The sequence below is a fragment of the Rosa chinensis genome, chromosome 1 (assembly GCF_002994745.2).
Source record: "Rosa chinensis cultivar Old Blush chromosome 1, RchiOBHm-V2, whole genome shotgun sequence".
NCBI lineage: Eukaryota > Viridiplantae > Streptophyta > Magnoliopsida > Rosales > Rosaceae > Rosa > Rosa chinensis.
Genome location: NC_037088.1, coordinates 36,396,593 through 36,422,276, shown reverse-complemented (window position 1 = coordinate 36,422,276; position 25,684 = coordinate 36,396,593). Strand labels below are relative to the sequence as shown.

The window sequence follows — 25,684 nt, the reverse complement described above, 5'->3', positions numbered from 1 at the left end:
GGGTTTATGAAAATTTAACCATAAGCCTTATTGGCTTAATTAATACTGATAACTATTATTAGTTTATTTTAATAGAATTTTAAAGAATTAACCATAATTATGTTGTTAAACACGTGGCACGTGCATAATTATCCAAACTACCTATAAATAGTACCCCAACCGCAATACTCTCAAAAAAAAAAAAAAAGTACCCCAACCGCAAAACTTCATAGTTCTCATCCCCACAAAATGACAACTCCCATATTCACCTTCACATTCCTCCCTCTCTTCCTCCTCTTCTCATCAACCTTCACTCCCATAACTGCCAACAATGTCATCTCTGAAATCTGCAAGAAATGTGCTCAAGAAGAGTACACCAGCATGAGCTACAAGTTCTGCGTGACTTCTCTCCAAGCCGACCCAAACAGCCAAGGCGCCGATCTCCGGCAACTTGGCCTCATATCCATGAAGCTAGTCAAGAACAATGTGACCAACACAAGGCGCTTCATCAAGAATCTTCTCAAGAACGAGGAGCTTGACAAGTTCGTAAGGATGTGTTTGGATGACTGTTTGGACCTTTACACAGACGCCATAACTAGCATCAAGCAAGCCGTCAAGGATTACAAAATGAAGGACAACAGACACGCCAATCTCGCAGTGAGTTCGGTCGCCGGTGCCGCCACGACTTGCGAAGATGGATTCGAAGAGACACCAGGGTTGGTTTCGCCATTAACGAAGAGGAACAACGAGATGTCTCAGCTGTGTGATATAGCGCTTATGATTATCACTATGGTCAGTTCGTCGTTTTATTAAATAAAGAGGTGATAATATGTATGCATGGCTCGCTGTGTTTCATGAATTTGTGATCTAGTATTGGGTTATTGTGGTCCATTATTTGCTACTTGTTTGTTAGGATGTTTCTGATCGAACTCGGCTAGCTGCAACTGCTGTAACAAAAACAATAAAATGTATGCATGGCTTGCTGTGTTTCATGAATTTGTAATCTTATTATTGGGTTATTGTGGTCCATTATTTGCTACTTGTTTGTTAGGCTGTTTCTGATCGAACTCGGCTAGCTGTAACTGCTGTAACATAAACAACAATCTTAGTTAATCATAGAGAAATAATTAGAAAAATCCTAATTGTTGAGACTTGAAGCTAATATCAAGAAAGATTAGCTTCTCACTAATCCTATTATTATATTAACTTCTCTTATTCTAAGAAGTATCGATAACTATAAGCTTCTATCCAATAATGTTGTGTTGGAATTTTGTTCATCAATACGATGTGTTAGTATCAGTATTGATATGCTAGTGTTATGGACGACTATCGGTTGTTGATGTACCTTTCGTGACAGGGCTTATTGACAATCTAAATATACGCAAATCTTGAAAACAAATATTTGGAATGAATTTTTTTTTTTTTTTACCTGAAAATACTTCAATTGAAAACCCAAAAGGAAGAAGGCAAAAACAAGTACATAAACCAAATACAACTGAAACTTCTGGTAGGAATACCAGGCAAAACTACAACACATAAACAATTAACACTTGTTATAACAGAGACTAGGGAGGTTGGGGGTATATTAACCCACACTTTTGTGCACAACCTCGATTTGGCTAGCTTTGCGGTTGCATCGGCAGCACGGTTAGCTTCACGGGAGATCCAATTCCAAGAGGCAGTGCTAAGAAGATGACGAATGCGATGAAACTCAATTAGAAAAGGATAGATTCTCCAATTACCTTTCTCTATGTGATTTCCCAAAGCTGAAATTAGCTCCTGTGAAACACTTTCCAAAACAATGTTGTCTAGGTTCAATAATATTTGGAATGATGAGGTAGAAGTGTAGAACCTTGCAGCATAAGTTCTTTATGAACTAGTAGATTGCTTCCACGATTAAAATCTGGCTGTTGATACAAGAATTCTATGTGTGCTTTGGTTGTTGTATGTGACATGTGGTCTATTATAAGTAGCTAAAGGATATGATAACTTTCGAAGAAATGTGACCAATTAACCCTAATACAAGTCTTATATATGACAACTATTGTGAAGCACATGACTCAAAAGTGTTGTTTATCTTTATGGGTACCCATCCATTCTATAGTTACATTTAAAACCAGTATAAGTTTTATTTATTTTTTTTAAACTAAATAATTTTGGGAAGGCACAAGTCAATCAAATCTGTGTTTTGGAGTAACTTCAAGAAAGAGTTACTTTGGTTGATGTCTTAGACTTTAATGCTAAACAACATTATAGCATTTCATAACACTAAGCTAAGCTACATGATGATCGATGAGGTACTGCCAATTCAAAATGTTGAAGGAATTGTACCGATTTTGTAGCAGAAATGGGACATTGCCAAAGCAATATAAATGGATGAGAAGGCTCCGTCAAGACATAAAACTAGTGCCAATTCCAAGTTACCTTTTCAGCATGTGAAGAGTGATTTTCAAAATGTGAAAAGAGCTTCCAAAGAAACCAAGAGGCTTCTTGTAACTTGAAATTTGTTCTTTTAGGAGCTGGAAAGTTAGGCAGGTGCTTTCTAGAAAGCATTCCAGATCGGTATCATAAAAGCTCTAATGAAATTTCATGTGCTTCTAATAAATAAATGACTTTTACATAACTATAAGCTCTCTCAAACTGGACCTTAATACACGGTTTTGGCAACTGATCTAATAACACTTCAATGGATCACTAGAAAACTCAAAACAAGTGGTCCATCTAGTATTCTTGAAAAATGTAGTCAAATTGGAGCCAGCCAAGGCCATAAGGCTAATTGGGGTTGATGCACATTCAACTCCAAGACACATTAACCACGAGCTAGCAGGTGAAACCATATAATGAAAAATAGCACTTAAAACATGAGCAGGAACACAACCAATCCTGAAAACTGATTGGATAGAACATGTCACTTGTTTACAATCAAACCATTGCAAAGATGTTTAAACAACAGTTCCAGGAAGAATACTCTCTTTCTTTCCAGCCCACATGATGAGCAAATTCCTACAAATGTCACATGATCGATAACAAAAATACATTTCAACAGCTCATGTAATGAGGCAAGCCTGCTGCTAAAGGTAGTTACGAAGCCATTGGATGGTTATAGATGTACTCAATGGCCAGATTTGCAGAATCAATCTTATCAGCTTCCTTGTTAGGAATCTCAAGCTTGAACTCTTGTTCTAGAGCCATTACAATCTCCACATTATCCAAGCTATATAAGCCCAAATCTTTTTGGAAATGTACATCAGGAGTCACCTGCAGATAATTGCAGATTACGGCAGATAATTGCAGAAAAATCCGTAATCCCAGAAAATTTCAGCCAAAACAAAATTACAGTACTTCATTGATGAGGAGACAAAGACATTCAGAAAGGGAGAAACACGTTTATACTTACGAAATAAGAGAGATGAAGATTCACAATCAGAAAGGAAAAGGGAGGAACAGTTGTATTGGGTAAAAGTGCATTACGTCATTGCATCTATGAGGCCCCTAACAAATTATTATACATACATCTAAAGACGGATCCACTGTTATACTGTTCATCCGGGATTGTCGATTTTACCCTTTCTATTTGCCATAACTACGCGCTGCCATTCTCTCCTCTTTTCTGGAAGCGTCTATCTACACCGACTCTCTCCTTTTTCAGAATAGTCTTAGATGTTGGATCTGCAAGCGTTTATTTACACCGACAGAAGCTTTTGTCCACGCCTCCACGGGAAGATTTACTGTTTCACACCAGCGGGTTTAGTCATCCATCAAAGCTTCTTTTGTGTTCGTCTTGATAACATTAAGTCTTCGAGATTATCGGGTTGAGCTATCGACCAAAGTTCAATGAAGTTCAACAATGTCTTTCTCAGTTATCAAATTAGAGCTAATGAAATCTTTTTTTATACGACTTAGAAGGAGAAGAGAGTGAGAGAGGGAGACAAGAACAGGGAAGAAGGGGAAGGTATTTTTTTAATTTCGAATCTTTTAATTGAAATTGATTCTGGGTTCTGTATTTTCTTTTCGCCGGCATCAGATGGATTTTGTATTTTTTGTTCACCGATACATATGATTGAACAATTTGATTTGAAGGTGGGTATGAAGGTGTTGAATTGTTGATGACTAACTCACAGAATGAGATCCACTTTGGTTATTTGATTTACAAAACATAGACACAGGGAAGTTAAGGAATCATCGCACAATACATCATGAAAAGTCAATAAAACATAGCAAAAGTAATAAAAGAAAATGATACACAATGAGATCTAAGAGTTCTTCAGAAGATCTCTGTAGCACGTAAGGTTACTCAAAATCTCAAACAGTATAACTATATATGCCATTTGATAATATGGTCTTGAACAGGAAGGGAAGAAATCTCAACATGGATGATAATTAGAATTTTCAACACACACAAATATTATAGTAAAGACCCAACAAAAGAGGTAATTGACTAAATGAAGGCCATATTATCAGTTTCGTTCAGACTCCCATCACCATCTGCAAAGCTTAAAAAACTTTTGACGATTTAAAACACACTGATTTTGTTGTTTTTTGAAGACTGATGCTGGAATGATGCTTAGGTATATGTGGTTTTCTTTTTTGACTTTCTTTGTTTTTTTAGATCAGTTTAGTTTATCTTTGGCATCGCACATCAATCTGTTTGAAAATGTTTATACTTCATTAGCTGTTTGACTGTACTTAATTAGCTGTTTTAAAATGTTTACAGTTTTTTGGGTCTCTACCATCTCACATTTTGTCCATATCCAATCAACCACTCCTTTTCTGAAATTGATGTATGTCTGCATCGGCAAGTGAGTTCCATACTTCCATCTCATATCAAAAGTTTACAACTTTATTGTGATAAAGGATCTTACTGTATGGCCTGCCAATTGAAGCTTCAAATAAATTATGTCTGTCGTTTGCAGAAATTTTGCTGCCATAATTTTGCAGACCTACTTTCTTCAACTGATTTGAGGAAGTTGTGAGGTAAGATATAGATAACTATTGGATAGGTTCTAAAGAAATTAAAACTTGAATTAAGTGGAGTCGATTCTTCATTGATATGATCATTGCTCTTGCTCTCATGTGAATAGGAATGTCATTCCAACCTTGCTAAAAAGCAAAGCGCCTGGCTGAAAAGCAAAATTGCTAAGGTCAGAAGCCAAGAGATGAACAATTCTTTCTTCTTTTTTGAGGAAAAAAGACAAACCCGCAGCATCACAAATTTGTTTTTTTACTGGTATCAAATTTGATTCAGAATAATGTGATTAATGAGTCTCTGGTTGGTTATTTGTTGATTGAATTTCATCTTAACAAGAAATGTTTTTGCTATCTTCTGCCTGATTATCAGGTTACCAGGAATTGCAGCATCTCTGAATTCTTGAGGTTGAGCTTTATACATTCTTATATTTAGATGAAAGTTTAAGCCTCTCTCTCTCTCTGTGTTTCAATTATAATATGGTAACCTGTCTTAAGCTTTGGCTGATTTTCTTCATTTGACAGACAAATCATTCTCAGATAGAGTTCAAATAGTACAAAAAGCCAAGTTAAAACTTCAATGGAGAAGCTTCTTAATCCATATGATAAGGCATCAGCATTACCATTTCAAAGCATGAAAAAAGCATTCAAGGAGAAGGTAATAGTACTTGAATATTGATTACGGACACAATTACTAGCTTTTATTTATTTTCAGTCTGTACTAGCTTTTCCGAACCCTAGAAAGAGCTACCACTTTGCAAGAAACACTGAATCATCAAAAACTAATGATCCAAACAACAAACATCTATTTTTTTTTTCTTTTTTTCAAATTTAAACCCAAAGTACAGAACGCTTCAAAGAACAAACATCTTTTTTTCTTTTCTTTTTTGGATAAATGTTTGGTTGTGATTTCAAGAGAAAATTTTTATTTATCCATTGTGTTTATATGCAGAGCAAGCATTACCCATGTTGGCTGGAAGGTTGAAAGGTTGAAAGACAAGGGGTTGTCTTTTTGAAGGTTGCTCTTGGCTGCCATCATCTTGGCTGGAAGGTTGAAAGACAAGGGGTTGTCTTTTTGAAGTGGATTTCTTCTGGCTTACTTTTGATCACTGGTGAGTTTTGTCGATATGCGCAAGCTTTTTTCTTTACTTATTGGTAACCACCTCTTTCCTAATGCTGGCAGCAATGGTTAACATTCAATGTTGTTTTCTGTAATGACATTAGTTTATGTCGTATTTTTATCAGCTACAACTTGATTGATAGTTATAAATTGCAGACGACGTTAAGCAGGGAATTAAAGCATATATAGTCCAGGTTTGTGAATCTAATTTGTTCTTTTTTCTGTGTAGTTGGGGATTAAACGCTGCACATATTCAGGAAGTTCAGAAGAGCAACTGGTCATATAATTTCCACAACCACGGGAGGCAAAAATGGAGAGCTCAAACAGGTAACCATTCTGGAAATTTTGGATCTGTCTCTCTTCAAAGTTTACTTCTTGAGTGATTTAAAGGATTAAAATATATGATTCTAGACCCCTTATTCCAGTTTCCAGTTTATATGCTAGAATCAACGTATTCAGCCTCTTTTATCCTCATTTGGATTCCTATTGGTATTCTATCTATTTGTTCACTATGTTTGCTAGAACAATGTCATCCTCTTTGCTCCTTCCCCATTGACTATACTTAATTAACTGTTTGAAAATGTTTGCAGATCAAATTCTGAAAATAGTAAAAAAAAATTCTCCTAACTATCGATGACATAATCGAGAGATAGCATTGGTTGAGCGAGTACTATATGTTAGTTTAGTTCCTAATTAACCTGTGCTGAAGTAATTGCATTTGTTCATTGGATAAAGTTTTATGCTTTTAAATCTAATTTCCTGCTCATTTTTCTGGGACTGAGTGAAATATAAATATATATATATATGAAATGCTTGCATGATTAAATGTTCCCAAGATATGCGAGCCATATAAACTATGTTCATCTCGGTATAAATTGCAGCTAAATATATATGCAGACCATGGAGTAAGAAGGAAGCTAGAGACCATAATGATCACGCCGAAGCTAAGCACAAACTCACCAAAGAAGATATACAGAAGAAAGCAGTTACAATGCATTAGTCTTAGTTTGAACTCGGTTATCAAGAAGCTTGAAAATACCTTTGCTCTCTCTTAATATATGCTCTCGCCGGTTTGACAGTAAAGAGAGAGACAGACAACCACAATTTGCTCTTAAAGGCCTGATAGAGTTTTTGATCTATTATTTGTGCTAATGAACTGAAATGCTATTACTTGAATCATAAAATGTGAAGCCAACGTCCCTCTCTTCACTTCTGCAAACAATTCACTCCCAATTCTAACTCCCGCAGCAATGCGCGGGCAAACATTTCTAGTTACCTATACTAAAGCGCTATCTCCGGATGAACAGTATCTGGCAAATTGATTTACATTTTTACCCCTCATTGTTTTTTTTATTACAACGCTGCCATGGAACCAACTGCGAGAGAGGGATATAGGTCTTCTGGGTCTTTCGCGGGAGAGGTCTTCTGGTCCACAATTTCAATCTTCTCCGATTTTCATCCATCACTGCCTAACCCAATTATCCAGATCCCTTTCTCATCTCTATTAACTACATCAGGACACTGGTTAGGGTTACGCCATTTGCAGAGAAGAGTTTTGAGGTTTGTGACCGCTGTTCAAGTCGTTGGACGTCTCCTGTAAGTAGATTTGTTGATTCTCCTCATTTAGTTTATGGGTTCGGTGATCTGGATTGGATTCTACACTAAAGTTTCAGTCTTGGTTTCAATTGGGTACTTTTGTTTTTGTTATTTGATTTCTGGTAATTTTATTCAATTGGGTTATTTAGAGCAACAAGTTTGGCAATGCTGCCTTAACGAAAGTTTGGAAAGGGGTGGAGCTAATAACAGAAAACTTGGCCAAATTTAGCTTGGGTATTAGTTTGTTTAGTATGTTGGGGTTGTTATAGTTTGGGAATTTAGTATGTAATAGTTTGGGATAAGCTGAGCAATGAGATTAATGTTTCCATACTCCTTTTTAACTCTTGACATGATTTCAGGTGATTGAGGTTGATAATGTTATGGGCTCAAGCAGGGTTGATGAAGATGCTGAACCTGTTTTACAATATGGACATAGGTAGAAGCCTGCTGCTTTTAATATCTACAATTTAAGGCCTTCAATAATGAAGGACCCATTTTTGACTCAGCATGTATTCAACCCCCCAACAGAAAGTAACAGTTGCATCTTTTACTGTATTGAACATGACTTCAGTTTAACTTATAACATATACAGAAAAGTCAAGATGATAGGGGTATTTAGGGATACAGCTTAGTTGATAGACTTCGCAGCATGGAACTTTAAAACATACCGTGTCCATATTTTGTTTATGCAAAGTTTACCGAGTCCATATTTTCATACAACTGTTTACCAAGCACCTATTTGTATGCCTAATTGATCAATGTATAGTATGGGATAGCAAGTATAACTGATAGGGTGTTCCTAACAAGAAAGTGATCTCAACTTCATGGTCAAGGATATTTTTGTTAATACATTCCTGTTCTGCTTGATCTATTTAGAACAGTGAAGTTTCCTCATAATAAGGCTTTGCCACATAATTAACTTCTTTTTATCTTTTTTTATTTTTTATATGAATCTAAAATGTCCAACTTTTGTAGATAAAGAACTATCATCTCAAAACAGAATTATTGTTAGGCATCTTTAGTCTACATGTTTCTGGTAGGTTTTGTCGATTTGATTTCTAATGGTTGTTTTTTTTTAAGAACATACTCTTACATTTCTTCCAAATGTTTTTGTATTACCTTATCGTACTAGGTTTTCAATTCTCTGAAGGAGATGGGAATTAAACCTGAATCTATCATAATTAGATGGATAATAAACCTCATGCTGAAATCGCATAGGTACTCACCTCTATTCTATCTGTGTTCTGTTATTACTCCAATTGCTGAGCATTGCACCCTCCCCATTCTTACCCTTGCATTGCATTACAGAATGTAAGAGTACTGAATGAGGGAATGACTGGAATTTTGAAGACAATGTCTATTGGAAGCATGTTGTGTGCCGCATCGAAGCATATAAGGTTGTACTGCGTGGAGGAGCTAAGTTTGAGGCAAGCGATGTTATCTTAAAGGTTAGTTCAAACAAATATTGTGGGTATGCAAAGACGAAAACACAAATTCTTCGAGATTTTGAATTTCAGGTTTTGTTTTTTTATTTTTTTATAATCTTATAAACTGAGATTAAGTTTATAAGATTAGGAAGTAAGTGGCTTTACTACATATGTATATATGTATATAACTACATATACGTATGCCATAAGTTGTACTCAGTAATTGAGCATTCTTGACAGAATGGTAGCACCAGAAACATGGAAGCAGCTTTGAAACAAAGCAAAGTTAACTGAAAAGCTCCACACAGCAAAGATCTGGAAGCAGCTGCAAAGGTTGCACAGGAATCTTATGTAAAAATTGGAAAGCTGAAAAATCATGTACCTCTTTGGCAAGCTAGAAATTGATCAGTTTAGAGTAAGTATTGGTTATTGGCTTTCTAAATTTTAGCATAAATTGGCTTGCCAGTGTATAGATATCTTTCTTAATATTCTAAAAATAGCTACTCATGCAAAGTGCTTTTGGGTAGATGCATAGCTAGAAATCTGTATTGGCGACAGGTTATTTTTGTCTCTCATGTTAGGATTGACTTTGGATATTATGCATTTAGACAAATTCTAGATCCCTGCTAGCTATGAGTTGCCAAGTTCCTTCAATCACCTCATTTGGAAATATATGCCGGTTTCAATAGTTCTGTGACATTCTGCAAAGTATTACCTCATGACTTAGAATATTACATACAGGATTATCTAAAAATATCCTCTGTTTCTCTTTCACATGGTTGACAAAATTGATTAGACTCTGAGCTTTTCTATTTGATTCCCATTTACAAATCGACTTTTTTTTTTTTAGTATTCTGTAGACATGGATTTTCTGTACTATAGCTTATTGGATTTTGGTAATAAAAATAAAATCATTGGGCAATTCCAATGGACATTGTCTCTTTTCTAGAGTCTTATATAAATATTAGCTCACCATTTAGGGAATGAAGTTTGAAAGAAGTTGAGGGAATACACACAAAAGAATTTCAAGAGACCTCTTGGAATTATATTGTTTCATCAATTATATTATATGGTGGAGGGGAGAAACTTGGCCAATGCTACCTTGAAGAAACTTGAGATTGCAAGCATGGTGGAAAAGACCACTGAATTTAGGAAATATGAAGGAGGAATTGCAAAAGTACACTTTAATTCATGAAAGAAAAACCAAGCCCGCAGCATCGTGCGGGAAAGATTATCTAGTAGTATATAAGGGTCAAAATTGATCTGCGAGTAATATTAATTTGATTCTTAGCTTCTACTATTTATTTAGAACTGTTAAACTAGTAGAGTACTGACATATCGAAGCAGAGTTATCCACATGAAGAGCAATCATTCGTAATCCACTTTTTGTCTATGAAACCCAATATCTCCGAATCTTAGTAGTTGAGGACCTAAATTGTGATAGAATTTCTGTACAAAGGACCAAAATTTAAGTGTCATTTCAAAAGACCAACAATGTAAGTTTCATTATAAAGTTACCATCAATATATTATTACTTTAGGATGGCTGATATCAGTTTCATTATCAAGAGAAAACTTGCCTCACCAATTGACCTATGAAATTCCAAGGATTCAATCTATGCCTCGTACTAGTGAGTTTTTAAATATTTTCAACTATCCCAGTTAACAACAGCAAGTACTTTACTCGGATGATAAATTGTACAAAGCTTCATCATCTGTACAAGCCCAACAAAAGAATAGTAAAAACAATACTATTCTTCTATCAAAGATGACGAAGAATGTACATTATACCCATGTATTACTAATATGTTTTGTGCCTGTTCTTATTCCACACCAGCAATACAAGCCCAATAGAAGAATAATAAAACATCCACATTCAAGAACAAAGATGATGAAGAATGTACATTTCATGCCCAAATATTACTTATATGTTTAGTGCCTGTTCTTATTCCACACCGGCAATTTATGGGGTTAGTTCTGGGTATAACATCAACTCTGAGTCATGATCTTCTGGTCACCTCATCTATCTAATTGAGATTACAAAACTAAAAATGTATTAATCTAATCTCAACCCTTGATGCTAAAACCAGTGGTAGGTGACCAGGACAACATTTCTGCATTAACGCCTATGCCTATGCACCTTTCCTTAATAACTAGGTTTTCCAAAGGCAAATTCTAATTTCATATCATTTAGTATCAACGCAAACAAACAAAGCACCGTGCCGAGTATAAAAGCATGTGTAAAGTGGGATATCTCTTTGTTGTCATGTTAACAGACGTGTATTAGAATCAGTGGATAAGTTGAACTGCCACTCAAAAACCCAGAGCTAGCTGTTCTACCCGAGCCTACATGAGTACTTCTACTAGTCCTAAAAAGTAGGATTCACAACGAACCCAACCTCTAATGTATATAATTAGTAGTCGTTTGCACCTATCTAGTCTTTTCTTAATCATTGAAATAATAATTTGAAAGTTTTCAAAAGGAATATTATATAAGTTATAACAATCATAATCAAAAGATTCTGGATCTGTATGAAGAAGAACAACAGGATATTTTCCTTCAACAAATCTTTGTTGTAAGCGCACTTTTCGAAGTTGAAATTGATATTCAGCAATATCTAATCTTAATTGCAAATATAAAGACATGATTGTATAAAATAATGTCAGAATAGAATAAAGATACCTTGAAAGAGTTGAAACTTTGATTGATGAAAGTAATTGAATACAAGATTGATCTTGATGAGAGCAAGTATGCAGGCTACTATGCAACTCTAAAACTCTCAAAAACTCTTTTTTCAGTTCTTTTGAACTCTGATATTAACTCTTCAGGTCTCTAAAAGACTCTGCCTATATTGGTACATTGGATGGCCTTTTATAGCCGATTACAATACTGTTACAAGTTTACAGCTGGAAAGTAAAATGATCTTCTTTGGATTTGAAGAGATTCGTCAAGATAAGATCTTGCCGACTTTTGTTGTGATTCGTGTCAGGCTTTGAAGACTTTTGTCGTGATTCTGCCAATCTTGACAGACTTTGAAGACTTTGGTGTATCAACTTTTGACGTGTTTTTTGCCATGCATGAATCTAGTCATGCTGGAGAGTAAAGTCACCATCTTTGAAAATCTTGGTCATGTCACCATCACTTGCTTTTGGAAAGAAAGTCTTGCTTGAAATCTTTGCTTTTGCTTTTGAGTGTTCCTAGCATGGAACGTGTCATCAAAGGGTGAATTTTGAGGGAGGTGGCACTATTCACATATGTCCCAATTATCAAGATTAGGACATCTGTAAACATTGGGTCTTGTCCGTTTGCAGATCTGATTTGGGTTTTGTCTGATTTGAGATCTTTTGAGAGATAGCTGTGCGATTAAAACTCGCCGAAGATAAAAGCATCTGGATCATGATTTGCGAAATGAGATTGAACCTCATCCGTGATGTCATTGTCGTCATCTCCATTGTCACTTTGTGATATTTGAGATAATACTTCTTTGAGCTTCATGGCATACTCGTGAGGGGAAGAGATGCCTGCTAGCTGACTTTGAATCTTGGATTTTTGTAACAAGAATTGGTTTTGCTCTTGACTTTGGACTATTGATCCTTGCTTCCAATATTGAGGATGGGTCTTGAACCATTGGAGGAGGGACTCTTCAGAGAACTTGTCAACTGTGAAGCCATCCCACCACTTCTGTTTGAATCTTCTGACCAGTGTCATTGAACTGTCTTGATTTCGTGGAGATACAATTATATCCCACGAGATGATCCATGCAATATTTTGAAAGGCATAAAAAGTAAAAATTGCATCAAAGGGTTTGATGATAGAAAGTTCACAATTTTCTTGAAAGAATTTGAACAAGCTTTTCATTGGTGGAGGCAAAATGATTTCGGTTGCACCGAAGTACTGCCACCATGATTTGAACCATGAAGGAAATTTTGGGCGAAAGTTTTTGCAAAAGAAAACAAACCAGGAATGCTTCCTGTTTTTATTTTGAAGATAAAAAACATTTGACCAGGCATCAATATAATCCCAGTAAGTATAGTGTTGAGGAATAAAATCTTGAGAAAACCGTTTGGGAGTCATTGGGTGTTGATTCCAATCATCGAATGTTAAAATTTGGCGAATTTGAATTTTGGAATGAGAGATTTGGCCACTTGCTTTGTCTTGGTTGTGGGTGATTGTGATTGAATTGGTATCAACCAAGATAAATTCATAAAACCTTTGGCTTTTGTTTGGGTCATTGGTAACAAAATAATGAGGATAAGTTGTTTTTCTAAGAATTTGATACGGTTCAGTATCATAAATTTCTGGATCAATAACCAGAATGGTTTTGGTTTCAGGTTTGATAAAATACGGGCTTTTAAAAGGTTTTTGCAGGTTTGAAGATTTTGTTTGACTTGAAGAAGGTAAAACAAAAGATTTTGGTTGAGTGAATTTTTGAGCAAACGTTTGAGGTTGCTCCACTAAGGGAGTGAAAGAGTTCCTGATAGGAACTAATTGTCCAGCAACATTTAAAGTATTTAGACTGGAAACCAGTCTGCTTTGCTGTGGTCTTGTGGGAGTCATTGCATAGGATTCTTTTGAAGTTGGATGGGTTTTTTCACTCATCTTCCCTGTAAAAATTCTCTTGTAAGAAAATCTGGAAGGGAATTGCTCTCTCCTTTGATGAATGCAATGTCAAAATCAAATACTGAAAGTATTGCTTGCCATCTTGCAAAAATTTGTTTAGAGGCAAGGTTTTGAACATCTTTTTCTAAAACTGATTTTGCTGCTTTGCAATCAATGCGAAGTAAAAACCTTTTGTTTAAAAGATCATCTTGAAACTTTGTGATACATAGCACTATAGCTAAAATTTCTTTTTTAATAATACTATAATTTTGCTGAGCTTGGTTCCATAAACCTGAGGTAAATCTAACCAATTGTTCAGGTTGGTTGTCTCCTAATTTTTGTTTTAAAATTCCACCATATCCGATGTCGGACGCATCTGTCTCGACAATTTTATAGGACTCTGGGTCTGGTAGCCCTAGACATGGTAGGGTTTTGACATAAGCTTTGACTTCTCTAACTATTTGAGTATGAGCATCTGTCCATGCTGGAGGGGTTTTCTTTAATCTTTGATAAAGGGGTTTGCACACAACTGTTAGCTTTTCATAGAAGTCAGATATATAATTGAGACATCCTAAAAATCTTTGTAATTGAGTTTTATCCTTAATTTCATCAGGAAATTTGTTAGCAAACTCAATTGCTCTAGAAATTGGGACTATAGTACCTTGTTTGATATTGTGTCCTAAGAATCTAATTTCTGTTTGAAATAATTTAATTTTTGGTGCTGACAACACTAATCCATTGGTTTTAATAATTTGAAAGAATTTATAGAGATGTTTTCAATGTTGATCAATATTTTCTGAAAAGATTAAAACATCATCTATGTAAACAATTGAAAAATTTGAATAAGGATTAAAAATATCATTCATCATATTTTGAAATTCTAAAGGGGCATTTTTGAGTCCAAAGGGCATAACATTCCATTCGTAGTGTCCGAAGGGAACATTAAATGCTGTTTTGTACTTGTCTTTTTCTGCGATTTGGATTTGCCAAAAACCAGATTTCATATCAAATTTTGAGAAAACATTTGCTTGAACTAGTCTTTTGAGTAAATCTCTTTTGTTTGGAATTGGGTATCTTATCCACTGAAGGACTTTGTTTAAAGGTTTGTAATTAATTACAAGTCTTGGTGCTCCTCTTTCTAGTTCAGAAGCCTTCTGAACATAAAAAGCTGAACAACTCCATGGAGATTTGCTAGGTCTTATCAACCTTTTGTCTAGAAGATCTTGAATTTCTTTTTTGCAATATTCTAATAATTCATTGTTCATTTGAATTGGTCTTGCCTTTGTAGGGATTTTTCTTTCGTCAAAGTCTTTTTCATATGGTAATTCAACCATGTGGGTCTTTCTATTCCAGAAAGCATTTGGGATGTTTGAGCTTACTTCCTTTTCTAATTTTTCTTTAAATTCTTTAATTCTATTTTGTAAATAAGGCTGTTGAAGTTGATGTTCAATTCTTTTGATTTGTAGATCTTCTTTGAGGTAGTTTATGTGATTTTCTTTGTTTTGAATTAAATTGACCCTTTTGGTGATTGCAGCATTTCGAATTAGGTTTAAGTTTCTAGTTTTTGCCTTTTCAATAAAAGGAAAACGAATTGTTTGACCTAAAATTGTTGTTTCTAGACCTTCATCAGTTGTCAAAAATGGATGGATTAAACTGATAAAAGGGGTTCCTAGAATCAGTTCAGTGTCTAGGTTGGTGACAACTGTGAGAAATGTTTGGATGCAGATGTTATCTACACATACATGAACTTTTGGTAATTTGTATCGTATTTTCAATTTTGATCCTTCTGCTCCAGTGAGTTTTTCTTTTGATTTTTCGCAATATTTGGTAGGTATTATTCCTTGTTGAATACAGTTCATATCTGCTCCTGTATCAATCAAGACAACTATTTGAATAGTATAAGAATCTGAAATTGCTAGAGTTATTAATGTTTTCCATTTTTGGTAGGTTACTCTAGTAATAAATCCAATAAATTGTTCATTAAACTTGTGTTCATTAAACACATTTTCTTGAATATTTTGATCGTTTTGGCTACTTTCTCCTTTTTCTTCAATTTTGGATGGTTCCTCATTTGTAGGTTTACTCTTGAGTTCTGCAATTTCTGTTTTTAGGAGAATTATATCTTTCTTAACTTGGATTATTTCTTGTTGTAAATCTGAAATTGTTACTTCAGATTTTTGTCTTTTATCGAATCTTTGAAAAATATCTTTTATGTTATAAAGGTCATTTGATTGATTATCTTTTCCTATATCTTCTTTAATTAAATCTTTGAAGATAGTAAGAAATTGAGCTTGAAGTTCTGTGTCTTCCATTTTTGCAGCTATTTCTAAAAACTCATTTTTTGTTTTTCGGGAAATCATTTGGATTTTTAATTTGTTTTTGCAGTTACAAATTTTTATACCTTCTTTTGAGATTTTACATTCTGTTTCTTCTTCATCAGAACTTGAAGTTTCTGAGAAGTCAATTTCGTCTATTTGCAAAGCTTCTTTTGAATCAGAGTCGTCATAGTCTGAGCTATCTGATTCTGAATCAAGCATGATTTTGAGAAGTTTGTTTTTTGTCTCTTCATCAAGATTTAAAGCGTTGATTTTTTGTTTGACTCAACAGTCCTTTTTGTAATGTCCTGCTTTGCCACACTTGTAGCAAATAGGAAGTTTTGGGTTTTGACCTGAGTCTTTCTTGACAAATTTTCTTTTGTATTTTTTATAAGGTTTTGAGCTTGTATAGGGTTTAGATGTGACTTTTCTTTCTGGGTTTGATCTACGTTTTTTATAATACTTTGAATATTTTTTATGATGCTTTGGCTTTTTTCTAGAAGGAGATTTGAGAGATTGGTATCCAAATTGTTCACAAAAAGATCCTAGTTCTTTCTTTGTTGTGATTTGATTCTTTTTCATTTGGGCTTTTAACCTAATATCATTACAGAATTCTAAACCTGTGGTGTTAATCGTACTAATTAACTGTCCATAGGTTAAATCTCCATAAGGAATTTCATTGCCATAAGTTTGTTTTAACTTTTGTCTAATTTTTTCAGCAAAAAGATTTGGTAATCCTGATATGAATTTTTCTTTCCATACAGGTTGGTTTGAGTCAGTTCTAAGCATGACTTTTGAGAGGAAAACATCTTTGTACCAACGAAAATCTTGAAGCTTTTTACATCTTAGATTTGTAAGGGTTTCGGCCATTCTATCTTTGATTGCTTTGTGATCACCTATAAAGTGAGTCATGATGGAGTAACAAAGCGTTGCTACTACATCGGTTACAGGTAGATTTTGCTGGTCAACAATCATTGCACCAGTTGTTTGTTCTATTTTAACACTGCTTAAAATTTGATTACGTTGATCAGATGTGAGATAATTATCCCACCATCCTTTCAATTGGCCAGTAAATCCTGCTACGAGGATGTTACCGATTTCTCTATCTGTTTTTGTATTTTTGTAAACATTGCTAACCATTAACATTTCATTGATGTGTTGGATGATTCTGTATTCACTCATGCCATCTATGTTCCACTCGTACAAAGTACCAGCAGAATATCCAACATGTTTTTCAAGTTTTGCTTCTTCAAATTGTAAATCTATTGGAGTCGGTCTTGGATAATAATTTCTTGAAGGGGGAAACTTTAGTTTCTCTATTTTGAAATTTTCTTCAATTTGGCTGACGTCAGAGTCACTATCCGAATCTTCTCTAAGGTCAGAAAGGGTATTGATTCTTAAGGAGTTTGAAGGATTTGAACTAGTGGGTTCACTTAAATTTAATCTTTTTAAATGTTGTTCAATTTCTTCTAGTAGTTGACTATCATTTTTTAGAGAAAGGTTTTCATCTGGTTGAAAGGGTTTGAGTATAGGCTCATTGATTTCTTTATTTTTCCTTTTGGGTCTGGTCTAGGTTCAGACCTAATCAATGTTTCTATACGATCCAATTGGGTTCCTACTGTATCTAAATATTGGTTTGTAAAATTGTTTTGTTCCATAATTTTTTGAATATCATCTTTTGTTGCTTCCTTTTGTCTATCTAGCGCATTTTGCATTTTGTACGGAGAAGCAATAATTGTTTCTTTTCTTATTGGAATTTTTATTTCTTCCATTGGTGGTCTCTTAGCTTCTAGGGTTTTCCTATCTGCTAGAGTCCAAGTTTTTGTAACTTTGTTTGTTACATTAATTTTCTTGTTAGAATTATTTTCAGTTTTGGACAAGTCAAAGTACCAATCAAAGAAATAAATATTTAATTTGTGTTTGTTCATAAAAGCATAGTATTCTTCTTGAATTTGGTCTCTTTCTTGTTTGTCAAAGATTGCAAAGAAGGCTTTACGTTTGGAACTATTTTGGTCAGAATAAAAGTCTTTCCTTAGGTACTCTTTGTCAATTTCAAAGGGTTTTAATATTGTAAAAATTTGAGGATCTCTTATTTCTTCTGCAGCCATTGAGGATTGAGTTGGAGAAGCTTGTCTAGTTTCTTGTTCTTCTACTACTGTGTAGAAGGGTCTTGGTATTGTAGAGGATTCATCTAAATTTCTTAAATTAAGGTTTCTAAGATTTCTTTCATTTTCATGTGAGATTGGGGTTGATCGGGTAGATCTATTTGAGCTTGAAAATTGTCTGCAGAGCAGATTGTTTCCTGAACTACTTGATGCAAAGCGTATATTTACACTTCCATCAGAATTTTGGAAATATAATCTACTTGATGGCTTTCTATGGGTTTTGGAGGAACTGCTTCATCAAGTTTCCACTCAGAGGGTAGCTCGATGTCAGTCCACTTTATCATTTTGGGTATGACAATATTTGACTTTCTCATATCTGTTTCTAATAAAAGAGTTTGACCTTTGGGATCTGTAGATTTAGCTTTTGCACTTAACAGAGTGTTCATTACTCTGTAGTGAATTCGGTAAATGACAGCCAAGGGTTGTTCACCTGGAGACATGTCATAACCATGTGTTTTGACATTTAGGGTTAAAGCTTTTAAAAGTCCTGGATCATTAAGTGACACAGGAAAGTTTGGAAAACATTCAAAGTGAATAGGACCATTGCATAAACTTGATTCAACTAGTCCTAAAATTGAGTCTTCAAAGTTTCTGTGTCTACAATCACGTAGAGCAACAAAAACAGAGGCTTTGAGACCATTTCTGGTCAAGGGTTGAATTCCTACTTGTACTGCACCTATATGCAAATACTTGTAGTCTTTCTTTTTGTGTTCTGCTAAAGCTTTTTGAGTAAACAGTTGAATAATTTGATGGTCAGAACCTACTTCAATAGTTTGTTCTTGTGTCTTAATTGAGTATAAAGTTTTGAAGTCAAAAGTTCCTATTTTGTATATTTCATTGTAGCTTTTCTTGGGTAATTTCCAATTTCCTACAATTTCAGTTAAACTATGAGAAGACCACTCCTCACAGTTTAGCATAGTATCTGAAATACTACTCGATTCAGAAGTCATCGGGATTTAAGAGATTTTAGAGGGAGATGGACTTAATTCTTAGGCTGAGGTCTTTGATGGGGCACCCAAGCTTACCAACGGTTTCACTGCGCCTCTGTGCGACTTACTACCGGGAACACAAGTTGCTACTTCCTCAAAGGACAACCTCCTAAGGTTTGGGTCTCTCTCTCACTAACTTCCCTCTCGGCCTTTTGGCTCTGATACCAGACGTGTATTAGAATCAGTGGATAAGTTGAACTGCCACTCAAAAACCCAGAGCTAGCTGTTCTACCCGAGCCTACATGAGTACTTCTACTAGTCCTAAAAAGTAGGATTCACAACGAACCCAACCTCTACTTATCTCACATCAGTAATGTATATAATTAGTAGTCGTTTCGGCAAGTGATTTCCACCCATGAGGTCCTATCAACCTTATTTAAAAAAAATAGATCCAAATTTACCACCAAACAATCTAAGAGGGCAAACACAATGCAGCACATTACAGCATGATTAAAGGTCACATGGCCATTAAAATTGATTTGGAGAAAACCTATGATTTATTAAATTGGGACTACTTAGCAACTTGTTTACAAGCTTTTGGCCGGCTTTCATCAGGATTGGATTAAATTAGTGAAGTCTTGCTTAAACATGAACGACGAACAGTAGAGGACGGGTCCTAATATGGATTTTTCGGTTATTATTTGTTTATTTTAGAGTTGCCATACTTTAAGAATATTAAATTATAAAGTAGAAGAGTGAGGATATTTATGAAGTGGTCTGCAATTGAGTTTGCTGGGAGAAAGATGAAAACTCCGGAAGAACTGAGAATTGGGAAGGAAGAGAGAGAGTAATTTTTATTTCTTTCTCTTCATTAATTATAAATATTATTAGTTCATTATAATAAAATTTTAAGAATTAATTATAATTATGTTGTTAAACACGTGATGAAACTTTATGAGATGGTGGTATCACCACCAGACCAAAGATGATGAGCAAATCTAGTCAAAAAAAAAAGATGATGAGCAAATTTAATTCCATAACTTATCCAAACTACCTATAAATACCGCAACCCCGCAAAACTTCATAGTTCTCATCCCCACAAAATGACAACTCCCATATTCACCTTCACATTCCTCCCTTTCTTCCTCCTCTTCTCATCAACGTTGACTCCCATAACAGCCAACAATCTCATCTCTGAAACCTGCAAGAAATGTGCTCAAAAAGACCCCAACCTGAGCTACAAGTTTTGCGTGACTTCTCTCCAAGCCGCCCCAAACAGCCAAGACGCCGATCTCCGGCAACTCGGCCTCATCTCCATGAATCTAGTCCAGCACAACGTGACCAACACAAGGCGCTTCATCAAGCATCTTCTCAAGAACGAGGAGCTTGACAAGTTCGTAAGGGTGTATTTGGATGACTGTTTGGACCTTTACACAGACGCCATACCTAGCATCAAGCAAGCTGTCAAGGATTACAAAATGAAGGACAACAGACACGCCAATATCGCAGTGAGTTCGGTCGCCGGTGCCGCCACGACTTGCGAAGATGGATTCGAAGAGAGACCAGGGTTGGTTTCGCCATTAACGAAGAGGAACCACGAGATGTTTCAGCTGTGTGTTTTAGCGCTTCTGATTATCAATATGGTCAGTTCGCCGTTTTATTAAACAAAGAGGTGATAATATATATGTATGCATGGCTGGCTGTGTTTCATGAATTTGTAATCTTATTATTGGATTATTATGGTCCATTATTTGCTACTTGTTTGTTAGGCTGTTTCTGATCGAACTCGGCTAGCATGTAACTTGAACAACAATCTTAGTTAATCATAGAGAAATAATTAGAAAAATCCTAATCGGTGAGATTTGAAGCTAGCTAATATCAAGAGAGATTAGCTTCTCACTGATCCTATCATATTAAGTTCTCTTATTCTAAGAAGTATCGATAACTATAAGCTTCTATTCAATAATGTTGTGTTGGAATTTTGTTCATCAATACGATGTATTAGTATCAGTAGTGATATGCTAGTGTTATGGACGACTATCAATTGTTGATGCAACTTCGTGACAGGGCTTATTGACAATCAAAATATATGCAAATTTTGAAAACAAATATTTGGAATGATTTTTTTTTTTAATCTGAAAATACTTCAATTGAAAACCCAAAAGGAAGAAGGCACAAACAAGTACATAAACCAAATACAACTTAAATCTCTGGTAAGAATACCAGGCAAAACTACAACACATAAACAATTAACACTTAGTGAGGACAAGGAAGCCCATCACTAGTTAAAACATAGACTAGGGAGGTTGGGGGTAGATTAACCCACACTTCTGTGCACAACCTCGATTTGGCTATCTTTGCGACTGTATCGGCAGCACGGTTAGCTTCACGAGAGATCCAATTTCTAGAGGCATTGGTAAGAAGATGACGAATGCGATGAAACTCAATGAGAAAAGGTAGATTCTCCAATTACCTTTCTCTGTGTCATTTCCCAAAGCTGAAATTAGCTCCTGTACGTGAAACACTTTCCAAAACAATGTTGTCTAGGTTCAATAATATTCGGAATGATGAGGTAGAAACTGGCTGTTGATACAAGAATTCTACATGTGTGCTTTGGTTGTTGTATGTGACATGTGGTCTATTATAAGTAGCTAGCTAAAGGATATGATAACTTTCGAAGGAATGTGACCAATTAACCCTAATACAAGTCATATATATGACAACTATTGTGAAGCACAGGTGACTCAAAAGTGTTGTTTATCTTTATGGGTACCCATCCATTCTATAGTTACATTAAAAACCAGTATAAGTTTTATTTATTTATTTTATTTAGTTTATAATTTTGGCAAGGCACAAGTCAATCAAATCTGTGTTTTGGAGTAACTTCAAGAAAGAGTTACTTTGGTTGATATCTTAGACTTCAATGCTAAACAGCATTATAGCATTTCATAACACTAAGCTAAGCTACATGATGATTGATGAGGTACTGTCAATTCAAAATGTTGAAGGAATTGTACAGATTTTGAAGCAGAAATGGGACATTATTACCAAAGCAATATAAATGGATGAGAAGGCTCCATCAAGAAATAAAACTAGTGCCAATTCCAAGTTACCTTTTCAGCATGTGGAGAGTGATTTTCAAACTGTGAAAAGAGCTTCCAAAGAGACCAAGAGGCTTCTTGTAACTTGTAATGTGTTCTTTTAGGAGCTGGAAAGTTAGGCAGGTGCTTTCTAGAAAGCATTCCAGATCAACATCCTAAAAGCTCTATTGAAATTTCATGTGCTTCTAACAAATAAATGACTTTAACATAACTGTAAGCTCTCTCAAACTGAACCTTAATACACGGTTTTGGCAACTGATCGAATAACACTTCAACGGATCACTAGAAAACTAAAAACAAGTCGTCCATCTAGTATTTTTGAAAAATGTAGTCAAATTGGGGCCAGCCATGGCCATAAGGCTAATTGGGGTTGATTCACATTCAACTCCAAGACACATTAACCACGAGCTAGCAGGTGAAACCATATAATGAAAAATAGCACTTAAAACATGAGCAGGAACACAACTAATCCTGAAAACTGATTGGATAGAACATGTCACTTGTTTACAATCAAAACATTGCAAAGATTTTTAAACAACAGTTCCAGGAAGAATACTCTCTTTCAGACAGATGCAAATTATTTCCAGCCCACATGATGAGCAAATTCCTACAAATGTCTCATGATCGATAACAAAAATACGTTTCAACAGCTCATGTAATGAGACAAGCCTGCTGCTAAAGGTAGTTACGAAGCCATTGGATCGTTATAGATGTACTCAGTGGCCAGATTTGCAGAATCAATCTTATCAGCTTGAGGCCATGTCTGCGGCGACGGCGGCGGCGTTTTCATCAGAGGAGGAAGAGGTGGAGGACACTGATGAAACTCAGACCACCATCTCGTCGTCCTCTGCGAAGAAGAGGCAAAATCTCTGATTTCATGCGGAGTTGAACCAAGTTCGTCTATTCCAGAGGGCCTTGAGACCCCTGCTTCAGACTGCCTACACTGACCGAGAGTACCCGGACGACATGTTCCTCGTTGGACACATCCCTGATGCCGGCCACTTCTGCATATCACCATGAGCTCAAGGGCCCCACTTTCCCCCTATTGGTCCCTTTCCACCTAATCTCAACGGCCAACTCACTCTCCCAGGGGCCGCCCTTGTCCTCCTCCTCCTGCCGCACCAGATCTCACCCCTCCAGTCGCACCACCAGCCTCACCTTGTACTTCCTAGTATTCAGCGGCGGCCACGGCCGCCACTTCATCAGCTTCACCACCATTCCAATTCAATTGAATCAAATCAGAAAAACCCAACTTAAATTTGGTCTGAAGGTTTGGTTTTGATTTGAGAAGGATGCCGTTATTTTGGGTATTTAGAGAGAGAGAGAGAGAGAGAGAGAGAGAGAGAGAGAGAGAGAGAGAGAGAGAGAGAGAGACGGTGTGTGGGTGTGGGATCTAGGATAGAGGCAGAGGCAATTTTGACATTTTTCTTGATAGGTGGGGCCCACATAATCTGACATGGCATGCCTCGTCAGCGAGTTAACAGCTCCAATTGACGGAAGGACCTATTAGATGAGATTTGGTAATGCAGGGGTGTTTTTGATGAAATTGAAAGTTAGGGATTGAATCGATGTTGGATTCAAACCACAGGGTACTAAACAGTAATTAGCCCTAATAAAAACTACACAATAAAGATCAAAGATGATGAAGAATGTAAATTACACCCATCTATTATTGTTATGTTTAGTGCATATTCTTATTCCACATCGGCAATTTATGGGGTTAGTTCTGGGTATATCATCAACTCTGAGTCATGATCTTCTGGTCACCTCATCTATCTAATTGAGATTACAAAACTAAAAATGTATTAATCTAATCTAAACCCTTGATGCTAAAACCAGTGGTAGGTGACCAGGACAACATTTCTGCATTAACGCCTATGCACCTTTCCTTAATAACTAGGCTTTCCAAAAGCAAATTCTAATTTCATCATTTAGTATCAAAGTGTTCGCTCAAAAACCGTTTCGGCCGCGTGTCACTAGGCCGAGGGTTTCTTTGGCTGACACGTGTCCTTCTAGAGTGGTGACGTGTGAGCGGGTGTGCCAACTAGAGGCCGGTAGGCCAAGCGAGGTTTTGTTCTAGATTATAGATCTTGCGCCGATCTGACTTCTGATAAGCTGATTGTGGGCTGAGGAAGGATCGATCTCGGCCGCGGGGTTCTCTCTGCCTTGAATGCAAGAACTTTAGCACGGATCGGCCTTACCTAGCCGCAGTCTTCATGTTGTGTAACTCGGTGATTGAGGTGAAAGTGAAGTGATGATGATTCTTTTTTGTGATTTTGTATAAAGTAAATGACGTAATGTAAAAAATAGCAAATAAATAACAAAAACGAAAATGCAGGTAAAGAAAGTGCAGGAATGTAAAAGTGCAACAAATAAAGTGCAGGAAGATAAAGAACAAGAATGTAATCCGACTGAAATAAAGTGCAGCAAAGTAATAAGCCAAAAGATAAATTGTTGGAATGTAAAGAACGACAATGTAAAGTACAAGAAAGAAGAAAGATAAATACTGGTAAAGAGAGCGATAAGATAAACACGTAAAAATTGATTAGTGTTGCTTAAATGTTGAAATGTATTGAGATAAAATTTGAGTAATCGCGTAGAGCGTTTGGTCAAAGACCTCTAACAAAGAATCCTATGGTCCTTTTTATAGTGAAGCTAAACTACTGAATGAGGGAAAAGACGCAATCTCAGCCTTTACAGCTAAGACCGCATTGATTAAAAATATAACAATATTCACATTTCTGATATTTTTTACGTTACCAATGATCGATGCTTTCATGAGCAATCAATCAGGTATTGTAACTGATGATTGGCAATAAAACCTCTTAATGCTCATTCAAGTTAATTAATCCAAGCTTTGGTAACGTTTCTCCTGCCATGAAACTGACAACCAAGCTCTTTGATGCGCCGCAGCTAATTAGTCACAGCTGCGGTCATTCATTACGCCTTATAGGTCTGCGGTCATTCATTACGCGTTGTGGGTCATTTGATCTCTTCAGATCAGTTCTTTGAACATGCTATCTTCTGCCATAAATTTGAGAATCAACTTTGTAAATCTTTAATGTGCCACGGCTGGTTAGCCATAGTCATTAAGCCTTATTGGTTGGACCTATATGTCTGCCACGTGGGCCTTGCCAAATTTAAGTACAAACACAAAGCAAACAAAGAAAGCACAGTGCCGAGTATAAAATCAGGCATAAGATGTGTATTAGAATCAGTGGATAAGCTCTGGTTAGGAGTGACCTGCCACTCAAGCCCCGAGCTAGCTGTTCTCCCCGAGCCTACATGAGCACTTCTACTAGTCCTAAAAAGCAGGATTCACAAAGAACCTAGCCTCTATTTATCTCACATCAGTAAAGCATAAGATTAATATTGGTTATATGAAATCCTCGGCAAGTGATTTCCACCCATGAGGTCCTATCAACCTTGATAAAAAAACATATCCAAATTTACCACCAAACAATCTAAAAGGACAATGCAGCAAATGA

The 25,684-nt window shown here is 35.9% G+C and overlaps 2 protein-coding genes and 1 long non-coding RNA gene across 10 annotated transcripts; all 3 read left to right on the top strand.

Moving 5' to 3' along the window:
* Positions 1–178: 178 nt before the first annotated feature.
* LOC112196201 (putative invertase inhibitor) lies at positions 179–1,022 on the top strand. The gene has a single exon (XM_024336521.2). The coding sequence runs from the start codon at positions 229–231 to the stop codon at positions 790–792; it is 564 nt and encodes a 187-aa protein (XP_024192289.1). The 5' UTR covers positions 179–228; the 3' UTR covers positions 793–1,022.
* Positions 1,023–3,549: 2,527 nt separating this feature from the next.
* LOC112196189 lies at positions 3,550–9,621 on the top strand. 8 transcript variants are annotated; one of them, XR_005804948.1, is made up of 14 exons: positions 3,550–3,931; positions 4,330–4,547; positions 4,694–4,778; positions 4,893–4,953; positions 5,061–5,206; positions 5,318–5,352; positions 5,470–5,602; positions 5,897–6,056; positions 6,294–6,391; positions 6,946–7,660; positions 8,020–8,096; positions 8,793–8,878; positions 8,969–9,108; positions 9,328–9,621. It is a non-coding gene; the product is annotated as an uncharacterized LOC112196189 (long non-coding RNA). The 8 variants fall into 8 exon arrangements; XR_005804954.1 differs by lacking the exon at positions 4,330–4,547 and having other exon boundaries at positions 5,061–5,120; XR_005804951.1 differs by lacking the exon at positions 4,330–4,547 and having other exon boundaries at positions 5,326–5,352.
* A 10,559-nt stretch (positions 9,622–20,180) lies between these two features.
* LOC112196180 (putative invertase inhibitor) lies at positions 20,181–20,852 on the top strand. The gene has a single exon (XM_024336486.2). The coding sequence runs from the start codon at positions 20,199–20,201 to the stop codon at positions 20,757–20,759; it is 561 nt and encodes a 186-aa protein (XP_024192254.1). The 5' UTR covers positions 20,181–20,198; the 3' UTR covers positions 20,760–20,852.
* Positions 20,853–25,684: the final 4,832 nt, after the last annotated feature.